Below are 21334 nucleotides of genomic sequence, written 5' to 3'. Positions count from 1 at the left end.
GGGGGGGGGGGGGGAGTTAGCGAGCGGCTGTGTGGTTGCCAGCTGAGGTTAAATGACAGTCAGGCAGATGAAGGTTAAAACATACTGAGCAGCAGTATGGCTTTTCCTGGGTTAATGCTTTTGATCCCTGTTTTAGTCCTGCAGCACTAAGTCTGTATGTTTGAGTATAGAAAGCATATGGTGACTTAGGTCTGATCTGGAGGAGGAGGGATTTATGTTGATGTCCCCTTACAATAGGTCACTAAGGCCTTTGATTTTTATAGAACACCTGAAGCATTTTACTTCCATAATAATTCACTTTTTTCAATGCTTAAACTATTTTTTCTGGTTAAAAGAAGTGGATGCATTTTCCTTGATTAGGCTAGTTTTGTCAGTGATTAAACTGGCAGTAGATTTCCAAGAGACTAACAAAGCAGTACATTTTCACAGCAGTTTGGAGAAAGCTGTTGGAGGGGTCACAGTTATATACCAATGGCTTAATTTCTAACTTGGTAAAAACCCTTCATTGCACAATTGCAACTAATTTCAGAAATTGCCACAAATGCTGATAGGTGCCTGAATCACCGAAGGTATCTGAGGAGATGAATAAGCCATTTATTGCCTTGACCCCTGAACACACACAGAGTAACCTTGCCTTAGTGGAACATGGGTTAGTTCATAATTTATATTTCAAACATACAGGACTATTTAAAAAATGACTGGAAATATATATAACTAACCATTAACGTAGTTTTAAAACAAGTGAACATTGCAGTACTATTTGTTTAGTAGAGAAAACAAAAGAGAAAAAAATGCAATTTCCAGTAATGCATTTATTTTTAATTTTCATCATACAGGACAGCTTTGAAAGCAAATACAACACAATCAGAAAACAGTACCTCTGACAAACCTCCTGTGATTGTCACTGTCACTAGCAGCTACTATATCATTTATATCTACGTGGGAGTGGCAGATACCCTGCTGGCCATGGGAATCTTCAGAGGTTTGCCCCTTGTGCATACGCTTATAACAGTGTCTAAAACTCTTCATCAAAAGATGGTGCACGCAGTTCTTCATGCACCTATGTCAACATTCAACTCTTGGAAAGCAGGTGACTGAGATGGGAACTGATTGACTCATGTATGGGTTTCATTTCAATTAAACAGTTTTCATTCTGTTAAAGGATACTGTTGCTTTCCATTTACATTTTCAGTCAGGCTGAATGTTAAAAGTTTGCCACATAAAGTAATTTGTGAATCTTTTAATGAATCTTGATTGCACTTTAAGTGTGACATATTTCAGTTGTCAGTTCTGATTCTGAAATATCACCTTGTAAGTTGGAGAAAATTAACTGTTAACTGTATGAGGCAATAAAACCAGAATAACTTCTAATGAATAGACTTTGTATAAAACTGCAACAGAAAAGATATAGTCAGCTATGTGGTGAGTGACAAGGAGTCAGGTGTGGATGATAAATAGTGCTTTATTTCATGAGTAGTCCTACTAAAATGACATAAAACATCAGTTAGTGTGAATAATGGTATGCGTATTCAAATTTGGCTCTGGAGTTGATACAGCGTTCATTATATAACTGGTGCAACAAGTCCCATCTCCTGCTGTACATGAAATTCCTATCCCATACCCTTCTTACTGGTGCGTACTAGATTACAGGAGACACTGGTAAATGACAATACAACATAGGGTTTTTCCTTCATTTTCCCACTATATTCTTAATTCTCTTGTTACCTGGTGATTAATACAGTCATTCTGCTCAGCAGCTAAGAAACTGGTGCACAAACTCATACAAATGCTGATGTGCAAATTATCTGTGTATCAGCAGAGCCTGCTGCATAAGAGGTACAGACCTTATGCTTTGTGTTTCTGCTTCTGTCCTGTTTAATTATGTTTCTTTGTTTTTATTACATTTTTCTGGGTTTTTTCCAAGATTCCAAGAGCTGAAACAGAAGTTGTGGAGCCAAATTCCTCCCTGGGGAAAGAAGCTGTAGCTCCACTAAACTGTAATTGAATTGCTTGTACAAGAAAAAAATCTCTTTCTTACCCTTAATATTTTGTAGTCAGAAAAAGTTGTACTTTTTGTTAAAATAATAAATGTAGGATTTCTGAGGTGTTAAAACATTTGACTTCTTTTTTTTTCTTTTTTTTTCTTAATCCATAGGTGGTATGCTTAACAGATTCTCAAAAGATACGGCAGTACTGGATGACTTACTTCCACTTACAGTATTTGACTTCATTCAGGTTTGTAGAATAAAAGTTCTAAATTTTGCTCTTATAGCACTGTAAAGTTTCAGTCATACATCATGCAAAAGAGATCATACTAACAAGAAGAAATAATAACTGGAATTAAATCCCTCTTCCTTTTTTTCAGTCTGTATATCTGTTTACATAGCTGCTTATATTGTAAGTCAACTTCATTCCTTCTTTTTTGAGTACTTGCCCATATATGTACCTCCACTGTTTGTGCAAACCACTTTTAGTACTCAGGCTCAGAAACATTTTTGCCCTTCAGTACAAGTATCCCTGCTGCTGCCTATATTCAATGTCAACGGTGTAATGGGCATTCCTTAGTTTCTTTCAGTTATCTTGGCTCAAGATTAGTAATTTTTTCATGCTGCATTCAGTCATTTTCATGACTTTACCTCCTTACCCTCTTCTGTTCCGAGTTTGCTAGCATCACCCTTAATTTCCTTCTTCTCTTTTGTTGACTATATTCTTGTTTTTTCTGTTCTTTTATCTTCTGTGGAAACTCTTCCAGGCCTGCCTTATTGGGCAGTTTGACCCATGATGATGTGCTTTCAACTCTCAGTTGGGCAGTTCTGCTCTTTTTTTTTCCTTTCCCCTCCCCCCCCCTCACAAGTTTGACTGTCTAATTTTGTCTTTTATCCTTCGCATCTTCATAGCTTCCCCTGAGTCTCTGGGATTTAAGCTCAGTCTGTCAGGCACTGGATAACCATTTGTGATGGAGGAGAGCTTTAGATGACTCTACCTCTTATAGGAATTTTACATCCCTAAGAGTTGTAGAATTGCAAACTTTTTATTTTTTTGAAAGGATGGAAAGGCTTGTTTCCAGCATACCTCCTGGGACACTCCATGCATTGCAAAATCTTGAGTTTTGAATGACCTTCCAATTCATCCACACTGAAGAGAACATTGAAGAAATACAGAGATAGAGGCAATTCCAGTGTTTCTCAAGGAGGATGCCTTTGTTTGCTCCCCATCCTGAGACTTTGTGGCTCTGTGTGGATCCCAGCACCCCTCATTAGTGTCCCACCACTAATGCTGCAACGCCAGCTTTTCGTCAGATAGAGCTGGCTCCCAGAACATTTGAAAAATAAAAGCAAAAGCTTCCCTGGCCCTCCTGTTCCTCTCTACCTTTATTTAGGAGATATGCAGGCCCGACTTAATCAACCCAAACACTCTGCTGCATAGATTGCTTGTCTCCATCTGTGAGTTTGCTCTGCTTTACAACCCCTACCAACATGATGGTCTGATCAAAACTGACTCCCTTTCCCTATAACTTTGTTAGTTATCAATAACTTTGGCTCATGACTTTAGAGAGGCCAGTGCAGCTCCACATGAAGAGGTTCAAGGACATTACAGCTCTACTTCACGTCCTGCTGATGTCATGAAGATTTGCTGAATCAGTAAACATGGACATTGAGACCTTCTCTGAATCATTAATGTCATCTTCGGTGTGATCAGGATTCACTACTGTCTTTTCTGGTGTGGCCATTTTGTTTCTGATATATTGGATCTGCCATGGGGATGTTATTCCAAAATTGTTTTAGTTAGTCTGTCTTTACGTTTCAAACTCTCTACAAGAAACTGACTAGTTTTTCATGTTTTCAAGGATAAGGAAAATCCCTAGATTTGGCTTTTCTGTTCTGATGCCTTTCAGAGGCTAACCTGTACTCTAATGTCCCATAGGTTCACCTCTGTCTCCTTAGTCTCAACTGCAGAGGCTCCTGGACATGCATGATAAGCTGCCCTGTCTTTCCAGGTTCTTTTGGTGAAGATCGTTGAACTTACCCGCTGTCTTGAATGCTTTTTACCAGTCATCCCTTCATAAGACATTTCTTCTGATCCTCCATAGATTCAGACTGGTTTGGCAGCTTCAGACTTCCATAGATTTCTTCTGATCCTCCATAGATTCAGACTTGTTTGGCAGCTTCAGACTTCCATAGACTCTGCTAATGAACAAAGTCATATTCCTCTGAAAGATACAGAGAAGTTATACATATGACGTTCTCCTTCTGTGCTGATTATTGCCGAGTCACAGAATGGTTGAAGTTGGAAGGGACCTCTGGACCTAGGGCCTGGGACCTCTCCAACCCCTCTGCTCAAAGCAGGGTCAGCTAGAACAGGTTGCTCAGGGCCATGTTGGATTTTGAATATCTCCGAGGGTGGAGACTCCACAACTTCTCTGAGCAATCTGTTCACTGTTTGACCATCCCCACAATAAAAAATGCTTTTTCTTATGTTTAAATGGAATTTTGTGCATTTCAACTTGTGCCCATTGCCTCTTATCTTCCCACTGGGTGCCGCTGGGAATAATCTGACTCAGGCTCATTTGCTCTGCACCAAATACCTATTGGGATTTTTATCTCTCTCTCTCTCTCTCTCTCTCAAAATTATATATATCTATAATTTTTAAACAAATATATAATTTATAAAAATTATTTGCATATATACACAAATTTATAATTTATATAAATATAATAAATACCATCAGATACTTATACAAAGTGATAAGATCCCCCTAAGCCTTCTCTTAAGGCTAAACAATCCCAGCTCTATCAGCCTGTCCTTGTATGTGAGGTGCTTCAGTCCCTTTGTCATCTTCAAGACCTTTCACTGGACTCACTCCAGTATGCCTTTACCTCTCCTGTACTGGAGAGCCCACTCCAGATACAGTCTCACTGGTGCTGAATAGAGGGGAAGGATCACCTTCCTTGATCTTCTGACAATGCTGCCCTTGTTGGCCTCTGTTGCTGCAGGGGCGTATTGCTGCCTCATGGTCCACCAGGACCCCCAAGGCCTTCTCTGCAAAGATGCTTCCCAGTCAGTCAGCCTCCAGCCTGTACTGGTGAATGTGGTTATTCCTTCCCAGGTGCAGAGATCTACAGAAAGGTTAGTTTCTAAATGTACTGGGATGCCTAAATCCAAGTCTTGTGGAGATGGAGACTTGGTCTCTGCTAGCCTTCAGTTTATGTTTGCATAAGTTCATCCTTCTGACTTCTGAGCTTTTCCCAAGAATTTGATGCAAAATTTTAGAGCTGGTTCTTATTCCCTCTTCTATGAGAAAGAGCTGGTAGATGACTCCAGCTAACTCCTTGTTTAGGGACACTGCCTCCTTCTCTGTTGCGGCTGTGGATGTCATGACATAGTTTTTCTTAGGACTTTTATAGGTGTTAGATATATCAGGGGACCTTCCCTTTTAGGGAGCAGGGCTTTTCATCCAGGATAAATGAGGCTTCAGGATGAAAGAGGCCAGGGTTACTCTCCAGTCACTGTGATATACCCAGTTGCCCATAAAAGAAGCAGTATTAACCTTTACATCAATGACAAGAGATAGCAACAGTGATGTTTTCTCTGACAGCAATCTGACCTGTTTGCATACATCTTGGATATGAATTGTAGCCAGCTAATGATGGCAGTAGCATTGCCACTAGTTCTGACATCCATCTTAGACTTCTGAGTGAGCAGTTCTACCAGTGCTTACAGTGGGGTCATCATTTTTTGGAGATCCTTGATATGACATGCTCATCCCTAGGGTTTAATATAGTCCCACTCAAAATGTCATTGGACATTTATACATATGATCATGACTGGTTTTCCCTAAATGATAAACCCCTATTGGTAAAGCAGATAGGCTGATGCAGTCATCGCCACCCTGAACCCTTGCTGAATTGCTGTCTCCACCACCAGCTGCATTTTCCAAACTGGTGACACAGAGGAAGCACTGGAACGTGTCTCCCCATCTGGCCTCTGTTCCAGGCCTGAAAACTCAGCACCTGGAGTCACTGCAGCGCCGCACTGCCGCTCTTAACTGGGCTGCACGAGCCCTCTGCTGCCATTCCCCGAGCATATGCCAATGTAGCTGGCTTGTGTGTCGAATTTTGCTACTGCCTTTTTAAAGAAGGTGTCATCTTCTGTTTGACTTTACATGTATTTTGTGTTTGGAGTTTATGAGATAACACAAATTTTCATATTCAGCTTTTTAATGAAATAACTGTTGGACCAGCGGTGATGGCATATGGCATCATGGTGGCCTTTGCAAAATTTGAGTAAATGATGGAAATGGGACTTAAAACAGTCAGTGTGTGACTGTGTAATCTCAAGTAATGTGAGAGCTGTATAACTTGGCTCAATATCAGTTGAACAGCTCATTTGCTTCTTAACAATTAGAGATACAAGAGGTACTAAATTCTGCAGTTTGAAATAATGAGTAAACACAAATCCATTCTTGCATTGCTACAGACCAGTGCTATACAGCCTGCACAAGCATAACCCACGTGTGTCACCATTCTTCTAAGAGAAAGGAGGAAAACAGTGAAAGAAATCTTTGACTAGTTCAGCTGTTACAGTAATTTTTTTTCATAAAATTTGATGCTGCTATTGCATTGCTCAGATTTCTGATGAAAACAAAGGATAGGAAACCTGGAACATGCTTACCTGTTCGTGGAAGACCTCTGACTTGGAGTGCTGGGAATTTAAATCTTTCCTTGAATTTATGTGGATTTAGTAGCAAAAGCACCAACTGCAGGTTTCTTCCTAATGTGAAATTAGTTTTGCTTTCCATCTATTTCTTTGCTGACTGGTCATTTGCAGTGATGTTTCAATGTGATGTTCATCATTTTGTCCATATTGTCCATTTGCAGTTGCTTTAGGCTGATAAGCTTGCAGTTTGAAATAGTTGTTTAGTGTGAAAGGGAACACCCTGATACAAAGCAGAGCTTTGCTATTCTGTGTACACTGATACACTTGATTTAAATTAGAATTAGGTATGAGACAAAAACAGTCTAAGTGCTTAAGGTGCTTCTAGAGTAAAGACCAAGGCCTGATTTAACTAAATCTGTCTGGAGCTACTGAGGATGAGGTCTTATGAGAACGGTAGTAGTCTCTGGTGGGTTAAATAGATTCTCTGGAATGATTTTCTTCCTTTTGAGTCATCTGTCACCTTAAAACATCTTTTTTTCTCCTGAAACTGCTAATTTTTCATACCACAAGTCCTCTTACGACTTATTTCCTGTCTTCTGATCAGGACGAGTAGTAGTGCTAGTTTCATATGTAGGTTACAGTCCCTTGAGCAAGCAATGATGTGTGACTTCCCACTTTTTCTGACACTCAGAAAAACTGCTTGGCCCAGAAGCTGCAGGAGACTGGCACTCAGGTCCTGACAGTCTGGCACACCTAGTCCAGACAAGACAGGGACAGCACTGTTAGGTTTGGGAGATGGCTGCAGATATTGCAGCTGTAGTTCTTACAATTTTAACTGAGAGTGCCTAGCTGCCGTTGTTTTTGCGTGGCTTCATAATTTAGAAGCCTGCAATACTGGTTGTACTACAGAAAACACTTCTTCCATCTATTAGAAAAGATGGCAGCTTATTCCAACAGGTTATGGATCTGGTCTCAGTTATTCATGATATTTTCATGGAGGTTTGTTCTCAGCTGCAAGTCCTGCTTAGGTTAGCACTTTATGTTTGTCGCCATGGGAAGGAGATTCATCACCAATCTCTAGTCTATAAAATGACAAGTTTACTATATCAATAGTATTTTTCTTTCATTCTACAGTTAATACTGATTGTGATTGGCGCTATAACAGTAGTCTCAATATTACAACCCTACATCTTCCTGGCATCAGTGCCTGTGATAGCAGCCTTTATTCTGTTAAGGGCATACTTCCTCCATACTTCTCAGCAGCTGAAACAACTGGAATCTGAAGGTAGGAGCAGCAAAATTGGTAGACTTCTAAATCCACATCAAATCAATTGAGAAGTGATTCACCCTTTCACCTCTTCTTTGCCTTTTCTCTTGCAAGATGCCATTGTCTCTGGGAGCAGAACACATATCTCCTTAAAGCCAGTGCTGTTACTGATCCAGCCGATACTGAGTGCTCTGCTGCCAAAGAGCAATGGAGAAGATCTTTTTAAAGCTGGGCTTTATCACCACTGCAGCTGAAAACAAATAAAGTCCTGACATACAGTTTTCTTGAGAGTAAATGTAACTTGAAAAATTGTGGTCAGACTTGGTATGTGCCCTATGAGTTTGTTTCTTTATGAGAAAAATTTAGAATGGATATATCTTGATTGCAAAGAATTCTTATTTCTGAATAAATTATTTGACTAAATTTCCTTCCTCTCCCCCCACTAAGAATCTAACATGTTCCCCATAAAATGGAAAACCTCATTCTGAAGTGTGGGTTTGCAGATCAGGCACTGTGGCCTGGCTTTACAACAAACTGGCAGATCCTTAGCAAAGCAGTCCTGAACCTTAAACACTGTTGATCATCTTCCCTTTTACTTAAGCATAATTCTGAAGTTCCTCAGATCTAAATCTAAATTTCTTTGATGTTCACAGGGATCCAGCATTGGCTCACCACTTTTTACTTAATGCAAGATCTGCTTAAAATTACCATGTCAGTACAGTGGAATCCAGACCATTAAAGTACTCTGTCTATGCTAAAAAAACTTCACTTGATGGAGTTATCAGAATTGCAGGAATTCATTTTGGCTGGGGAGGAGCTGCCTTTCTCTTGTGGCATCTTACAGCAGGCCAGGAGCTTCCCCAAGTAGTATGCTAACTATGAAGAATTAATGTGATCCCTTCCTGGCAATACACTGAATGGAATTTCAACCAGTTCATGCAAAGACTTGTTGTATATCCTGTGCTAGGATTACTTCAGTCATGTACTCCACCAACATATGTTGGAGTTAAATTAATTAAACACTGACAATAGTTATACTGCTGTAAGTTAGAGCATAGGGCTGTGTATTTGCATTGTATCAAAGGTATTTGCTTATGAGTGTTTATGATGTTTCTAATTTAAACGCTTCACAGCTCGAAGTCCAATATTCACCCATCTCGTTACAAGTTTAAAAGGGCTGTGGACACTGAGAGCTTTTGGGCGGCAGCCGTATTTTGAGACCTTGTTTCACAAAGCCCTGAACCTACACACGGCAAACTGGTTCCTCTACTTGTCAACGCTGCGCTGGTTCCAGATGAGGATAGAAATGATTTTTGTTGTCTTTTTTGTTGCTGTGGCATTCATCTCTATCGTAACTACAGGTACGGTAACTTTACTGGAGTACTGAAATGGAAGTCTTCTGCTTCTGTTCAACAGCTCAGCTTTAGAAAATTCTGAGGGGAATAAACGGTTGCAAAATTTAGCATACATTGGAGTCACTGTTTTAAGTATGTCATAATAGTGAACACAATTTAATTAAAATAGAAATTACACCATTATTATCTGCAATCTGATGTTGTAGAGGACTCATTAAAGGGATTAATCTGAAAATAATATCTGAAGAGACAGAACTTTCCTTTTCTTGACTGTAATTGCTGTAAAAGTAATCTCGTGTTTTAAACCACATCATTAATGTAACCATGTTAGTGTACTGAAAAGTTTGGATGTTGATTATCATCTGTATAGCTCAAAGTTTTTTAGTAAATAGAAGTTAATGTTCCTCTCATTTGCAAATGGCTAAGACATGCAAAGTTGTAATCTTTTAAAGCTACACCAATAGCAGAAATAGTCATCCAGTTCTCTAATTCCCAACTCACTGACCCATTTTTCAATGTGAAGTTTTGCAAATTCCATTCAAAATCCCCTTAAAATGGCTCGCCGCTCCTAGTAAACCCAGTACACGAATGAGAATCACTCTATCTATACGTTACTATCTTACTTGTATTTGAAGTGCTGCCTGTGGCTGGCCAGGCATAGCCAGTCTCCCACAAGCAGAGAATAAGAAGTGGATGTCCCCCAAATATTGGAATAATTCAGTTCTGTGGAAAAACTCAGTAGGTTTAGCTACAGATTACTTCAAATACAGTTTTTAATTCACTACACTTTTGTTATGTATGTTTTTTGATTTTGATTCTCAGGCATTATTCTCCCCCTCCCAAGTTTTACACTGAACTTTGTGTGCAGGATCTGGATGCAGTTTCAATACTGTGGTCGCTGATGAATAAGAATTTGCTGATTTTGTGAAGGAGGTTTTTGGTTCTAATAATATCCAAATTTCATTTGATCATACTTCAGTGTTGAAAAGGAGTTATATAAAAGTGTACATTTTATCGAATATTGTATTGTGTATGAAATGCTATAAGAACTCTCCTCATTCTTAGGAAAAAAAAAAAATCCAACCACACGAAATACTCCTGTATGAAAATATGCACCTACAGTACTTTTGTTAAAGACTTTTAATTCCCCTAAAATTCATAGGGAGCCATTTTCCTGTGCTGCCCTTCTCATTTTTCACTTTGTGTGCTTAGTAGTTTGGCGCTTTTTAGGAAAACTGTTTCTTGTGTTATTGTTTTTCTGAATATATTGTTTGAGAAAAGGGGTTAGAAGCGCTTTTTAAAAACGTGAAAATTTGTCATCTTGCCACCATTGTAAACTTTACTGTTACAGGTAATAGGTCCTTGGAGCAACACTAAATTCCTTTTCTTAATCTGTCAGCTTTCAGGAGGACTATTTTGCTTTTATTGTTTACTTCTATAATTACTCTGATAACAAGATGTCTATAAGCAAAACAGGAGGAAGTTTGTTGAAGAAAGCCGTAGAAGAAATGGAGAAATCATAGAAAGGCATTTGGCTTAAATTCTCAATTCCATTTAACACATAGTGAGATTAAAAATCAACAGTGGGGTAGTTTAAATGCTTATATTGTGTTGTATGAACTCATAAAGGAAAATCCCTGGAAAATCCTATGCTTGTTACAGCAGACAATTAAAGCAAAATAATTTATCTCTGCATCTTTGTGGAACAGTAAGGAGAACATGCCCTCTCTTTGTCCAAGAAATGAAAATGTAAACCAGCACAACTATTTTGAATTTTAAAGTTGTTAGCTGTGGTGTTTTAGTCAGATAAGAGTCATTTCACAGATTCATGTGTGTTGGAAAAAGAAAATTGAAATCAAGATGGCAGAGGCCTGATTCTGTTCACAGCTTAAGTACCAAGATGTAATTTTTTCTTCTGCCAAACCAAGATCAGGGTTTCTAGTGAATTCAGTGCCAAAGCTAAGGTTTAACTGATGATTAAGCTCTCAGTCTTTTGTGTAATTAACAAATCCATGTTTTCTCCATGAAATAAAGAGAGGAGAGAATGTGAATATGTATTTTAAGATACACATGCTAATTTTCTGATTTCTATTGGCTTTTTTTTGCATATAAATTCAATGTGTTTTTCTCTCTACAGGTGATGGATCAGGTAAAGTTGGCATTATTCTTACTTTAGCTATGAACATCATGGGAACCCTGCAGTGGGCAGTAAACTCAAGCATAGATGTGGATAGTTTGGTAAGCATAAAATGCACTGTGCTGTGCTTTCTTTTGAGGAGTTGCCTTATTTTGTTGATTATGGGTGTTCAGTGAGTTATTTTCAGAGTTGGATATCAGGCAGATGTGTCAGAAAAGTTCCCCTCATACCTTTCATAGCAACCTACCGGCTTTGGCACAGCACAAACTGAGTTTTTTTATGATCAAAAATTTCCCTGGACTAGAATAGGCAACAGTAAATAATTGCATTTGAGGATTCAGATTGCAGATGTAGCAGTGATGGGAAAACTTCAAAAAGTCTTGGAGGTGTTTTGTTACGATTATATACCTTACCAAGGTATATAATATACTTTACTCGGTCTACTTAAGGGCTTTGCACAGCAGATCGTGATGGATGTTTTTAAGCTCCTTCCACGCAAAATCAATAGTGATTTAAAAATCCGCCCTAGATTTCCCTGGGGGTCTTCTGGTTTTGTGTAAAATAACCTCTGAGATAAGGCTTTGGAGTTGTACGTGTTTACTCCTTTAATTTGCGTAGTTAGTCCGTTCGTTAGGATTGGCTTTAAAACAGAATATTTCACAAGGTTAACCTATCATCACCTATTTGTTGAGATATGAGAAGCAGACAGGAAACTCATAAAAGAATATGTTTGTTCTTGCAGTTTTCATCATACCTTAGCTTAAATTTATGAAAGTTTTAGATGTTATTTTTAAATGTAACAGTTAGTTACTTCTCTGTTTACGCTTCAGGCATTCTAGGATTTATTTTAGACAGAATTCTTGTAACAAAATACAGTAGTCTTATAAACCAAAAAAAATTTTGGAGGAAAAAAAATCTCCTGCATCCAGTCATACCCTCTCTGAATCCTAAATTAGCTTCTCAAGCCCACCATTTCAGTATTGGAAAACAAACAACTTTTACAGCAGATCTTGGAGACCATTAAATCCTGATTAGATGAAATGAGTTGTCATTTAAAAAAAAATAATTGGGGCAGACGGTAACAGTGAAGGAATATTTACCAATTCGACATATTTTTTTTAAATAAGTGATTCAACCAGCCTCATCCTGTAGGAAATCCTTAAGAGCCCCAAAACGGGGAATTAACCACTTACAACATGTAATCTCTTGTTTACGTGTGTGACTGGTGATAGTCCAGAAAGCTGACTGCCATTCAGGGACACATTTTTTCCCTATCCACCAAAGTTTTATGCTGACTCTTTCTTCTCTTGTTAGAACAGCCTGTCTTGAAGGGCAGGCACTTTGTGAAAGGGCTTCTTTGCCCTAACTGCAAGACATGCCAAACAGCAGTTGTGTGCCTGATAATGAAGTAAAACGTGCCATTGGTAAGGCACGACAGCGACAACAGTGTGCAATCAGCTCTCATTTGTAAACTCCATCTTAACCCTGTAAGGCATAATGTGATCATTTTAAGTATAACAATCTGTATAAGAATCATGTGCACGTATTATAAAGCTTAATACAAACTGAAGGTGTTTCACAAGAGCAACAGAAGGTCTTACTGTAGGATTCAGAGGGTGCTGGACACACTAGTGTTTTAATAAAGAACTTCCCCTTTTTAAAAATACACTGATGTTAAAATGTCATCTATTAGTAGCAATAAGGAAGTAACTCTCTTTCCCCTGAAAAGAAAGTCTCAAGTTTTAGACGTTTGTGAGTGCTTTTCTCTACAGTAGACAAGCTACTGTACTGGAGCACTGGTTATATTATATTAATGATCGCCTTTCTAAGGTGCATTAGTGTATAGGTGGATCCTCTGGACTTCTTTCAGCAGTGGATAGCTTCCCACCCCCTTCCCATGGATTTTTAGGTATCCCAGATGACTAATAGATATGCTGGCAGGATGGTTTTCCTGACATTCAAAAGCTGCTTCTGTGCACAAGCAAGTAAGAATAGCTTTGTGGTTTCAAGATAATGAAACCGCTTCACTGGGTGATGCAGATGTATTATTTCCCACTCTTCGTATTCTCTACATCTAGCATTTCCCTCTTTAAAGACTTTTACAATTATTTGGTTACAGATGTCCTGCAAAGGCTTGCATGTGTGCCTGACTTAGTACTCTATTTGGTTACACTCTATTTTTCTCTCAAGGGGTGTTTTGAAGCTCCCCACAGGATCAGATTCACTAGAATTGACACATCTCCATGTGTCTCCAGTTACAGATATGCACACACCGCTCTAGATGACATCATTCTTGCCCTTCCTTGAGCAGTTGTGACAGCCGTGCTTACAAGCCTGCACACAAGCATGCCTGAGTGTATAGCACATTTGTAGGTGGCAGTCTTTGGTTGTCAGATAAGCTGGAGTTTTCTGCAAGTGGTTGAAGCCCATGTCCGAAGGCATAGCTGCTGCAATTAGTACATAATATTAAGCTCGTGCTGAGTTGTTTTACAAGATATGCAAGGTACGGGACATCAGTGAAATAAATGCAAGCAAAAGGACAGGAAGGCAGGAGAATAGGGAAGCAGGATCACGTGAAGAAGGAAAAAAATATACCGGAAGAAATACTGGCCAAACAGATGGGTAGGTGGCAAATTTGACTTTATTCCACACAATCTCCTTCTTGAGCTTTCTGTGACACTGGCATACCTATTGAAGAAATCTGAGTTTCTAGGTTGGATTTTGTTTTTACATACACAGATATTCTCTTTGAAGCAATTTCTGTTGAACTGGTTTGGCTTTAACTGAAAAATCCCCATTGTCTTTTAATACCCCATAATGGTTTTGGCATTTCATTCTCTACAGCCCTGATATTTTATCTACTCTGTTTTGTTTTTTTGGGTTTTTTGTTTTGTTTTTAAAACATATGTGGTCACTCTGACAGCTATCCATTGTTTCATTTAAAGCTACCAGTTAGGCTGGGTTTATTTTTTCACTTTGATCATTTCTGCTAATATCCCTTTAGCTGGTTTTCAGTCTTTTTCTTATCCCTTGAGGCAGTCTTGTAGTATTTTTATTTTTTTTCCTTCATAAGGAAATATAAAATAAGTTTTCCAGTAAGTGCTGCTTTCACAGATAAGTATTGGCTAGTCCCAGTGGACAGTAGTTTTGTGGTGTTTTTATTTTTTTTCCTTCATAAGGAAATATAAAATAAGTTTTCCAGTAAGTGCTGCTTTCACAGATAAGTATTGGCTAGTCCCAGTGGACAGTTTTAATGCTTTATTACCTCCTCCTTCACTGATGTGTATCCTGCAGTAGCAGCGCTGTAACTGGGAAGGACAATTCCTTTTATCAGGGAAAGAGAAAATGCCATGCTTTTAGTGTTGCCCAGATTACTTATGTAAGGAGATATAAAAAGAATCCCCCAAATAATAGATATTAAAAGCACACTTGCTAAACCTCACAGTGCCCCACCCTGTACATCAGGGATGCTGAAGAACTGAAGTAGTATATGGTAGAGAAGAGGACCAAAGAAAAAATTAGGACTATGAAAAATAATGGTGCGTTTACATGGTTTTCATGCTTTCATTTTCTGATGCTATTTCACCTGTTCAATTAGTATTTTTGTTTTAACTAGGATATGATCTTAATATGCTTTTTACTACTGTCAGCAGAAAACCTGAGAACACTGTTAATTTCCAAAGTTTAAATAGACTAAATACTTGACTGTAAAATCTGCATCAGAATGGCAATTCTCAAAGTGAGGTGTTGGTCATCTGGAAGGGAACAGAATCAAGAAAAATCTGTCAGAACATTTCCTTTTCTGCCTGCAAAGCGGTGTGAGAAAGAGCAAAAAAATCAGTGCAAGTTTGACATGAACTAAATATTTCATTTTTGCAGTTTGGAAGAGGAGTATATGTCTTATAAGAACACTCAAAATGTGACAGCAGAAGATGTGAAACCTCAGTAAAACCGTATGGTCTGCCTGCATTGACCCAGTTTTTGCAGTGACTTAATGCACAGGGTTTTTTTACAGCATGAGCCATTGGACCAACCTCTCATAGGATCTCTCAGCTGCACACTGCGCTTTCCAGACAGCATGGTTTTGAGGAGGTGGTGTCTTGCAACATGGTCATTGAATACTATGCATGTCTGGTCTGGAGAGAGTAACTGATCCCTTTCTAGCAGAAGAGAACATAGGGCCTGATGAAATTAATTGTGTTAGATTACTTTTAAAAGAATTACTTCTTTCACTTTCTGGAAATATACATTACATATTATGAATTCTCCTTCAATATTAAGAAAAGTTTAAGTGATATTAATGAGAAAGTAAATTAAAGAATTTGCAATGTTATTAAAATCTCAGTAAAATACAGTTAGGCAAGGCTAAAAATAGTGTATTATGCTCTAGACATTTTTAGATGAAAGTAGTAAATAGACTCCTTTATTCCAAAGCATTAGTTAGAGAATGTGAATATAGCAGGCACATTGCTGATGGGAATAATGGATAAGAAACTTGCTGTCACCTACACTATACCTGTCATTATGAATGACAGAAGATTTCTGCCTGTGAAAGGAAGAATGGATATCTTTGTAAAATGTTACTGACATTTATGCTACATTCTGCCCAGATCTAAATCATAATGCAAATTACAGAACCAGGAAAGCATCCTTCTGAATTGATTTAAAGTATTAAGCTGTCTAAAATATCTGCATATGTGATGTGACTGATAAATTTGTCAGGAAGCTGGGACAGAGATGAAATTTTCTGTTGTAAGGGAGGGCTCTTTGTCCAGCTGGATTCATAGCAGATTTTAGCTAGCATATAATGGTAGGATCTCTTGGGCAATTGTAGGAATCCGTGCCTGTACAAAAGTTCACAGCCCTTGATGAAGCCAAGAAAGACCTTCATTTCTGAAGTGGCAATATTTCTAAAAAGATAAGATTTCTGAAAACAAACATACCATCAAACACCAATTAAAATAAATGCATGGTGCTCATTGTGGGGATTTACTAAAGACAGTCAGACAGGAAGAAAATTGTCAGTCTGATCCAAGGTCTTTCTGCTTGTATCACCAAAATGAGATGACATTCATATATCAACATGATGATGACCATGCCTTTCTGTCTTGCAGAGGGTTTGAGATGGGAATTGTAATTGATAGGCTTGGGTGTTAGCATGCTTTTCAAAACTTCTGTCACAGTTGTGCTTCAAGATGCTGAGATGTAAGCAATTATCCCAGTATTTCCTTGCATTTTATATATATTTGCTTCCACATGGAAAATCCACCTAACAGTATTTCAATCTGGATTGAAAAGGAGGAAGGAATGGTACTATATCAAGTAGAATCACTTTGCAGAAGGAATTATAAAAGCAGTTTAACAAGGTCAAAGATGTATAAAGGGTTTTCCATAATGCCACTAAAGAGAGATATATTACTGGGAATACAGATTAGAGAACAAATGCTAATAATAAGGCCCAGATACTCCTGGATGCAGTAAATATCAAGGTATCTATCTGTTTATTTATTTATTTTGCTAAATAATTTCTGACTAATAAGAATTAACACTATCTTATAGTTTACTGTTATTGTTTACAAAGGTCAAATTTTGACAAAATGAGGAATCTAGTTAAGTTAGTTGGACTAAGGCGCTTAGAGACCTGAATGTAGACTAAGGTCAAGCCTTTCTCAAGTGAGGGGCTGAAATTTGTTTCCTTCATAGCAGGAAAAAAACAGTAGGAAATTTTGGATACTCTAGGACTACCAGGATGAACAACATTCTCCAAAAGTATATTAGAAATTACAGCCTCCACAGAATGGATTAGTTAACCAAAACAAGCTATGCATTGGAGGTCAGTAAGCAGATAGAGAAGAGAGACTTGACAAAATCAGAGTTAGACTTGCAAATGGCCCGAATTCTGGGTGAATACTTGATCTCAGTTTTCAGTGAAAGGATAGTGCTTAATCTGGGGAGTTGAAAGTGAAGCAGAAGGTAGAAATGGGATTTACAATATCTGAGGTGGAAATTACATGCAAAAACCAGCCTAGCTGTAGGCATGTAACTGAAGCTCCTAAGTTAGCATCCTGGCCTCCCTAAATTTCCTGTACAGTCCATGGAGGGACACATACACCACCCGTGACTCAGTCCATCTAAAATCAGAGTCTTCAACTAAACGTGATTGGGTTCTGCAGTTGGGCGTTTCAGTTAAACGTGAAACCGGGCTGGAACAATGCCGCCCCACGCATGCAAACCAGGTGGGACCAGATGTTCCATCCTAGGGTTTGGGAAGAACTGGCTGAGAAGCTGGAGATCTGGTAATGGCCACTTCAAATGAATCCACCAAGCTGGCAGTGGTGGTGGCATGTGATAGAATAACAACTGTCACTTTTGGTTAAGAAGGAGAAATGGGAAGTCATTGATGCCACCATCAGTTTGTTAGTCTGATGGCAGCAGTCTTTAAAAACTAATTTGAAGAAGTAATCAAAGATGCAGTGCTTACAGAGTGAATTCACTCAGGTTTGCTGACATTAGGGTTGCATCAGACTGACCTGATAACTGTGTTCAATGATTTATTTTCCAGACAAAAGTAATGTAGTAGATCTCATTTGTCTTCAGGAAAGCACTGGCTGTGGCTCTGTTTCAGAAATTATGTAAATGAAGGAGATCAGGATTATTACAAGAACTGTAAACTAGTTAATGAGTTGGACAGAAAGGAAATGGCATTAAGCTGTGAGTATTAAGCTGTAGGGAGGCTACTCAACAAAGATTAGATTTGTGACTGAGCTCATTTTAATCTTTTTTTAATGCTCTCAACAAAGAAAAAAGAATTGTGTTGAAGATATCTGCCAAAGGCACAAGCTGAAAGGCAATGTTAGCATGAAGGATGATGGGAGCTGAAAGGTATTAGGTGACCTCAAATGGCTGATATAAAATGGATTTCAGTAGCCAAAGTGTAGGCTTGAATTTAGGGACTGCTAAGAATAACCTCTGTTGTAAGTAAGGATCTCCTTGGTTAGAAATGGCTAAGATGAAGGAAAGCTTGGCTGACCACTGCTTGATCAGAGAGTGACTACAAGATGTGTCTGTGAAGAAAAAGCATGTGATCCTAGGATGTGTTAATCAAGATATTCCTAATATAGGTAGGAAAATATCAATGCCTTTGTACAATGTCCTTGTGAAACATCATCCAAAATGCTGTGTACATTCTGGTCAGACAGGAAAGATTCATTTGAACTGGGATGTTCTTAACGTATGTTCTCAAAGAGGCTTAAACCTGGATTTTCTTTAGTCGTAGAGAGCAAAGAGTGACGGATCTAAGGTAGCCCTCCAAAAATTAATGGGGAAAGCAGCCAGGAAAAAGAACTATTTAGAATTTAAAATTAATTATTTCACAAGAACAAACTGGTCCATAGACTTAAAAATATGTTTTCTGATGACCTGAGGAGTGAAGTTCTAGTGAAGGAGATGAATTAACTATTTATTAATTAACCGTTGACCCATTTAAAGAAAAAAAAAAAAAGATCAAAAGGATCCTTTCTAGTCCCATGCTCCTCTGAAAATTTGCCAAGACTGCTACTAGCGACTTCTGTGTGAAGTTCATGAACTACAGGACTTGATTATTTCACCTAATATATATATAATTACAGATATAAAATTAATTATCATGGAACTTCCTAGTAATTTTTTGGTAAAAACTATAGATAATTTCTCATAAATACTCAGATGTTAATGTCTGATGATTGTTCCTCTTTACTTGATGGTACTGCTTTACATATTTCGAATTCCACACAGTCTGCTGATCTTTGGAGATCAATCATTATTCAAGGAACTTCAGTTTTTGGGTTGGGCAACCCCCTACAGGAGGAAGGAGTTGAAGACTCCAAGATTGCTTTCATGATCATACTTTGTTTTCATAAATACAGGTCATCTACAGTTTTCAAAATACATTTTTAAAGGTAGAAAGAGCTATTGTGTCCATTTAAAAAGGAAGCAAGTGGAATCACAGGTTGGACCAATGTCAGTTGTACAAGAGCAATAGAATCTAGAGCTCTATGCAGGCAGTATCCTACCTTTGAAAATTATATCATGGTATAACTTACACAGGAAAGAGACTCACTGTTCTGGCTAGGAATTAGGAATAATTTGATTTTATTTGTTTTGATAGCTAAGTATTAATTACGATTAGAATACTGTTTGTTTTGATTCCTAGATGCGGTCTGTCGGACGAATATTTAAATTCATTGACATGCCAACAGAAGAGATGAAAAACATTAAGCCACACAAGAATAACCAGTTTTCAGATGCCCTTGTAATTGAAAACAGGCATGCGAAGGAAGAGAAGAACTGGCCATCCGGGGGCCAAATGACTGTGAAGGACCTTACGGCCAAATACAGTGAAGGAGGAGCTGCTGTGTTAGAAAACATTTCCTTTTCAATAAGTTCAGGGCAGAGGGTGAGACACTGTTTTGTTGTGTTTGATCTGACTTCTATTAAGCTTAACCATAGAAGTGTCATTAAAAACCTATTAATTGACTAAAGAGTAGGTTGAGTTCAGCAAGGTTTTGTAAATGAAATTGTCGCAAAACAAAGTAATCATCTAAAGCACCTGAAGAACAGAAATGTCTTGTGTCTCTTCTTAAAAAGAGCTCATCTGTAGGATTATTGGCTGCAAACAAAAAAAAGGCAAGGAAAATCTGCCTCAGTTATCCTAGAAACCTCGAGGCTATTTATACCTCAGTGAAGCACAGTGGGGATGTTTGCTGGCCATGAGGACCAGAATATACCGATAAAATATGTATGCAGCAGTTCCCCAAGTTTTATTCCTGTGCCTGAAGTCATCCGCGTTCTCCTCCTGTGGAGAGGGAAGCTTGCTGGTGAGCGCAGGTGCTGGGGGCAGCCTGACCCAGGTGGAGCAGGACACGAAAGAATACCGGCCGCTGTGCCAAGGGTAACGCACCGCTGGCACCGGAGGGTGGAGGTGCCGTCTTGCCCGTTCGAGGAGGGCTCTACGCCACCCCGAATTATTATATAAGAAACCATAAACAGCTCTATTCTTTAGAAGATTGATAAACCTCTAATTAATCTTCATGGGTGTTTGGGGTTGCGTTCAAGAAAGAGCTTTAGTTTCAGGACAGCAATTAGGCAGAGGTTTAACACTTTGCTTTAAGTTCATGCTGAAGGACCGTCCTCGGTGGGGTGGGAAGAACAGCTCGCATGATTTCCTAAGCTGGAGCCATACGGATGAAGAGGAGATTTTAAGTCTCCCACGTAGATGAGAAAACATGTTCGGTGACAGCTCCCTGGTCCTGCCACAAGGCAGCTCGTCACTCCTAGTTTGGATAGCACCAGTCTCTGCCAGGTTTGGTAGATCTGTCTTGGTTTACATGAACTGAATGTTTCATCTACTAAGTTTGAGGGCACCAAAATTTTGAAAGCGGGGGTCTGACTTCCTGTAGCACCACCCCGAAACCGCTCTGCCTTTGGAAGAGAGGCACCTGTGATTCCTGGAGCGTGGAGACGCGGGTGCCGCTGCAGTCTGGTGGATTTACTTCCTGGAAAATCCCTTGAAGCAATGGAGTATGGAAAATGAAAGATACTTTTGTACTGTACAGAGACAGGGCAGAGCAATTAAAACAAAGATCCTTTTTTCAATGGCTATGATTTAGGAACTCAATCCAATTTCGGTGATGAACCCTGGACTCAAAGGTAGCATTTCCAGAATTGAAGCGTGCTCCTTAAACTGGAGAGGATTTGTCTCTGCCCCGTAGGGAACCACATGTAAAACAAGCAGGAAAGGGGAGAGCTCTCCTCTGCTGAGGGGGTAGAATAGAATAGAATAGAATAGAATAGAATAGAATAGAATAGAATAGAATAGAATAGAATAGAATAGAATAGAATAGAATAGAATAGAATAGAATAGAATAGAATAGAATAGAA

The 21334-nt window shown here is 38.7% G+C and overlaps 1 protein-coding gene across 1 annotated transcript in view; it reads left to right on the top strand.

Moving 5' to 3' along the window:
- Window positions 1-21334, top strand: part of CFTR (cystic fibrosis transmembrane conductance regulator) — a 134628-nt gene that overhangs the window by 97673 nt on the left and 15621 nt on the right. Inside the window, exons 18-23 of the mRNA XM_009286815.2 lie at window positions 837-1090; window positions 2156-2235; window positions 7792-7942; window positions 9058-9285; window positions 11417-11517; window positions 19608-19850. Of these exons, the coding sequence (XP_009285090.2) occupies window positions 837-1090; window positions 2156-2235; window positions 7792-7942; window positions 9058-9285; window positions 11417-11517; window positions 19608-19850 (1057 nt within the window). The remainder of the gene's footprint in view (window positions 1-836; window positions 1091-2155; window positions 2236-7791; window positions 7943-9057; window positions 9286-11416; window positions 11518-19607; window positions 19851-21334) is intronic.

This window comes from Aptenodytes forsteri, unplaced genomic scaffold, assembly GCF_000699145.1.
Source record: "Aptenodytes forsteri isolate BGI_AS27 unplaced genomic scaffold, ASM69914v1 Scaffold166, whole genome shotgun sequence".
NCBI lineage: Eukaryota > Metazoa > Chordata > Aves > Sphenisciformes > Spheniscidae > Aptenodytes > Aptenodytes forsteri.
This window is presented reverse-complemented; position numbering and strand designations above follow the sequence as displayed.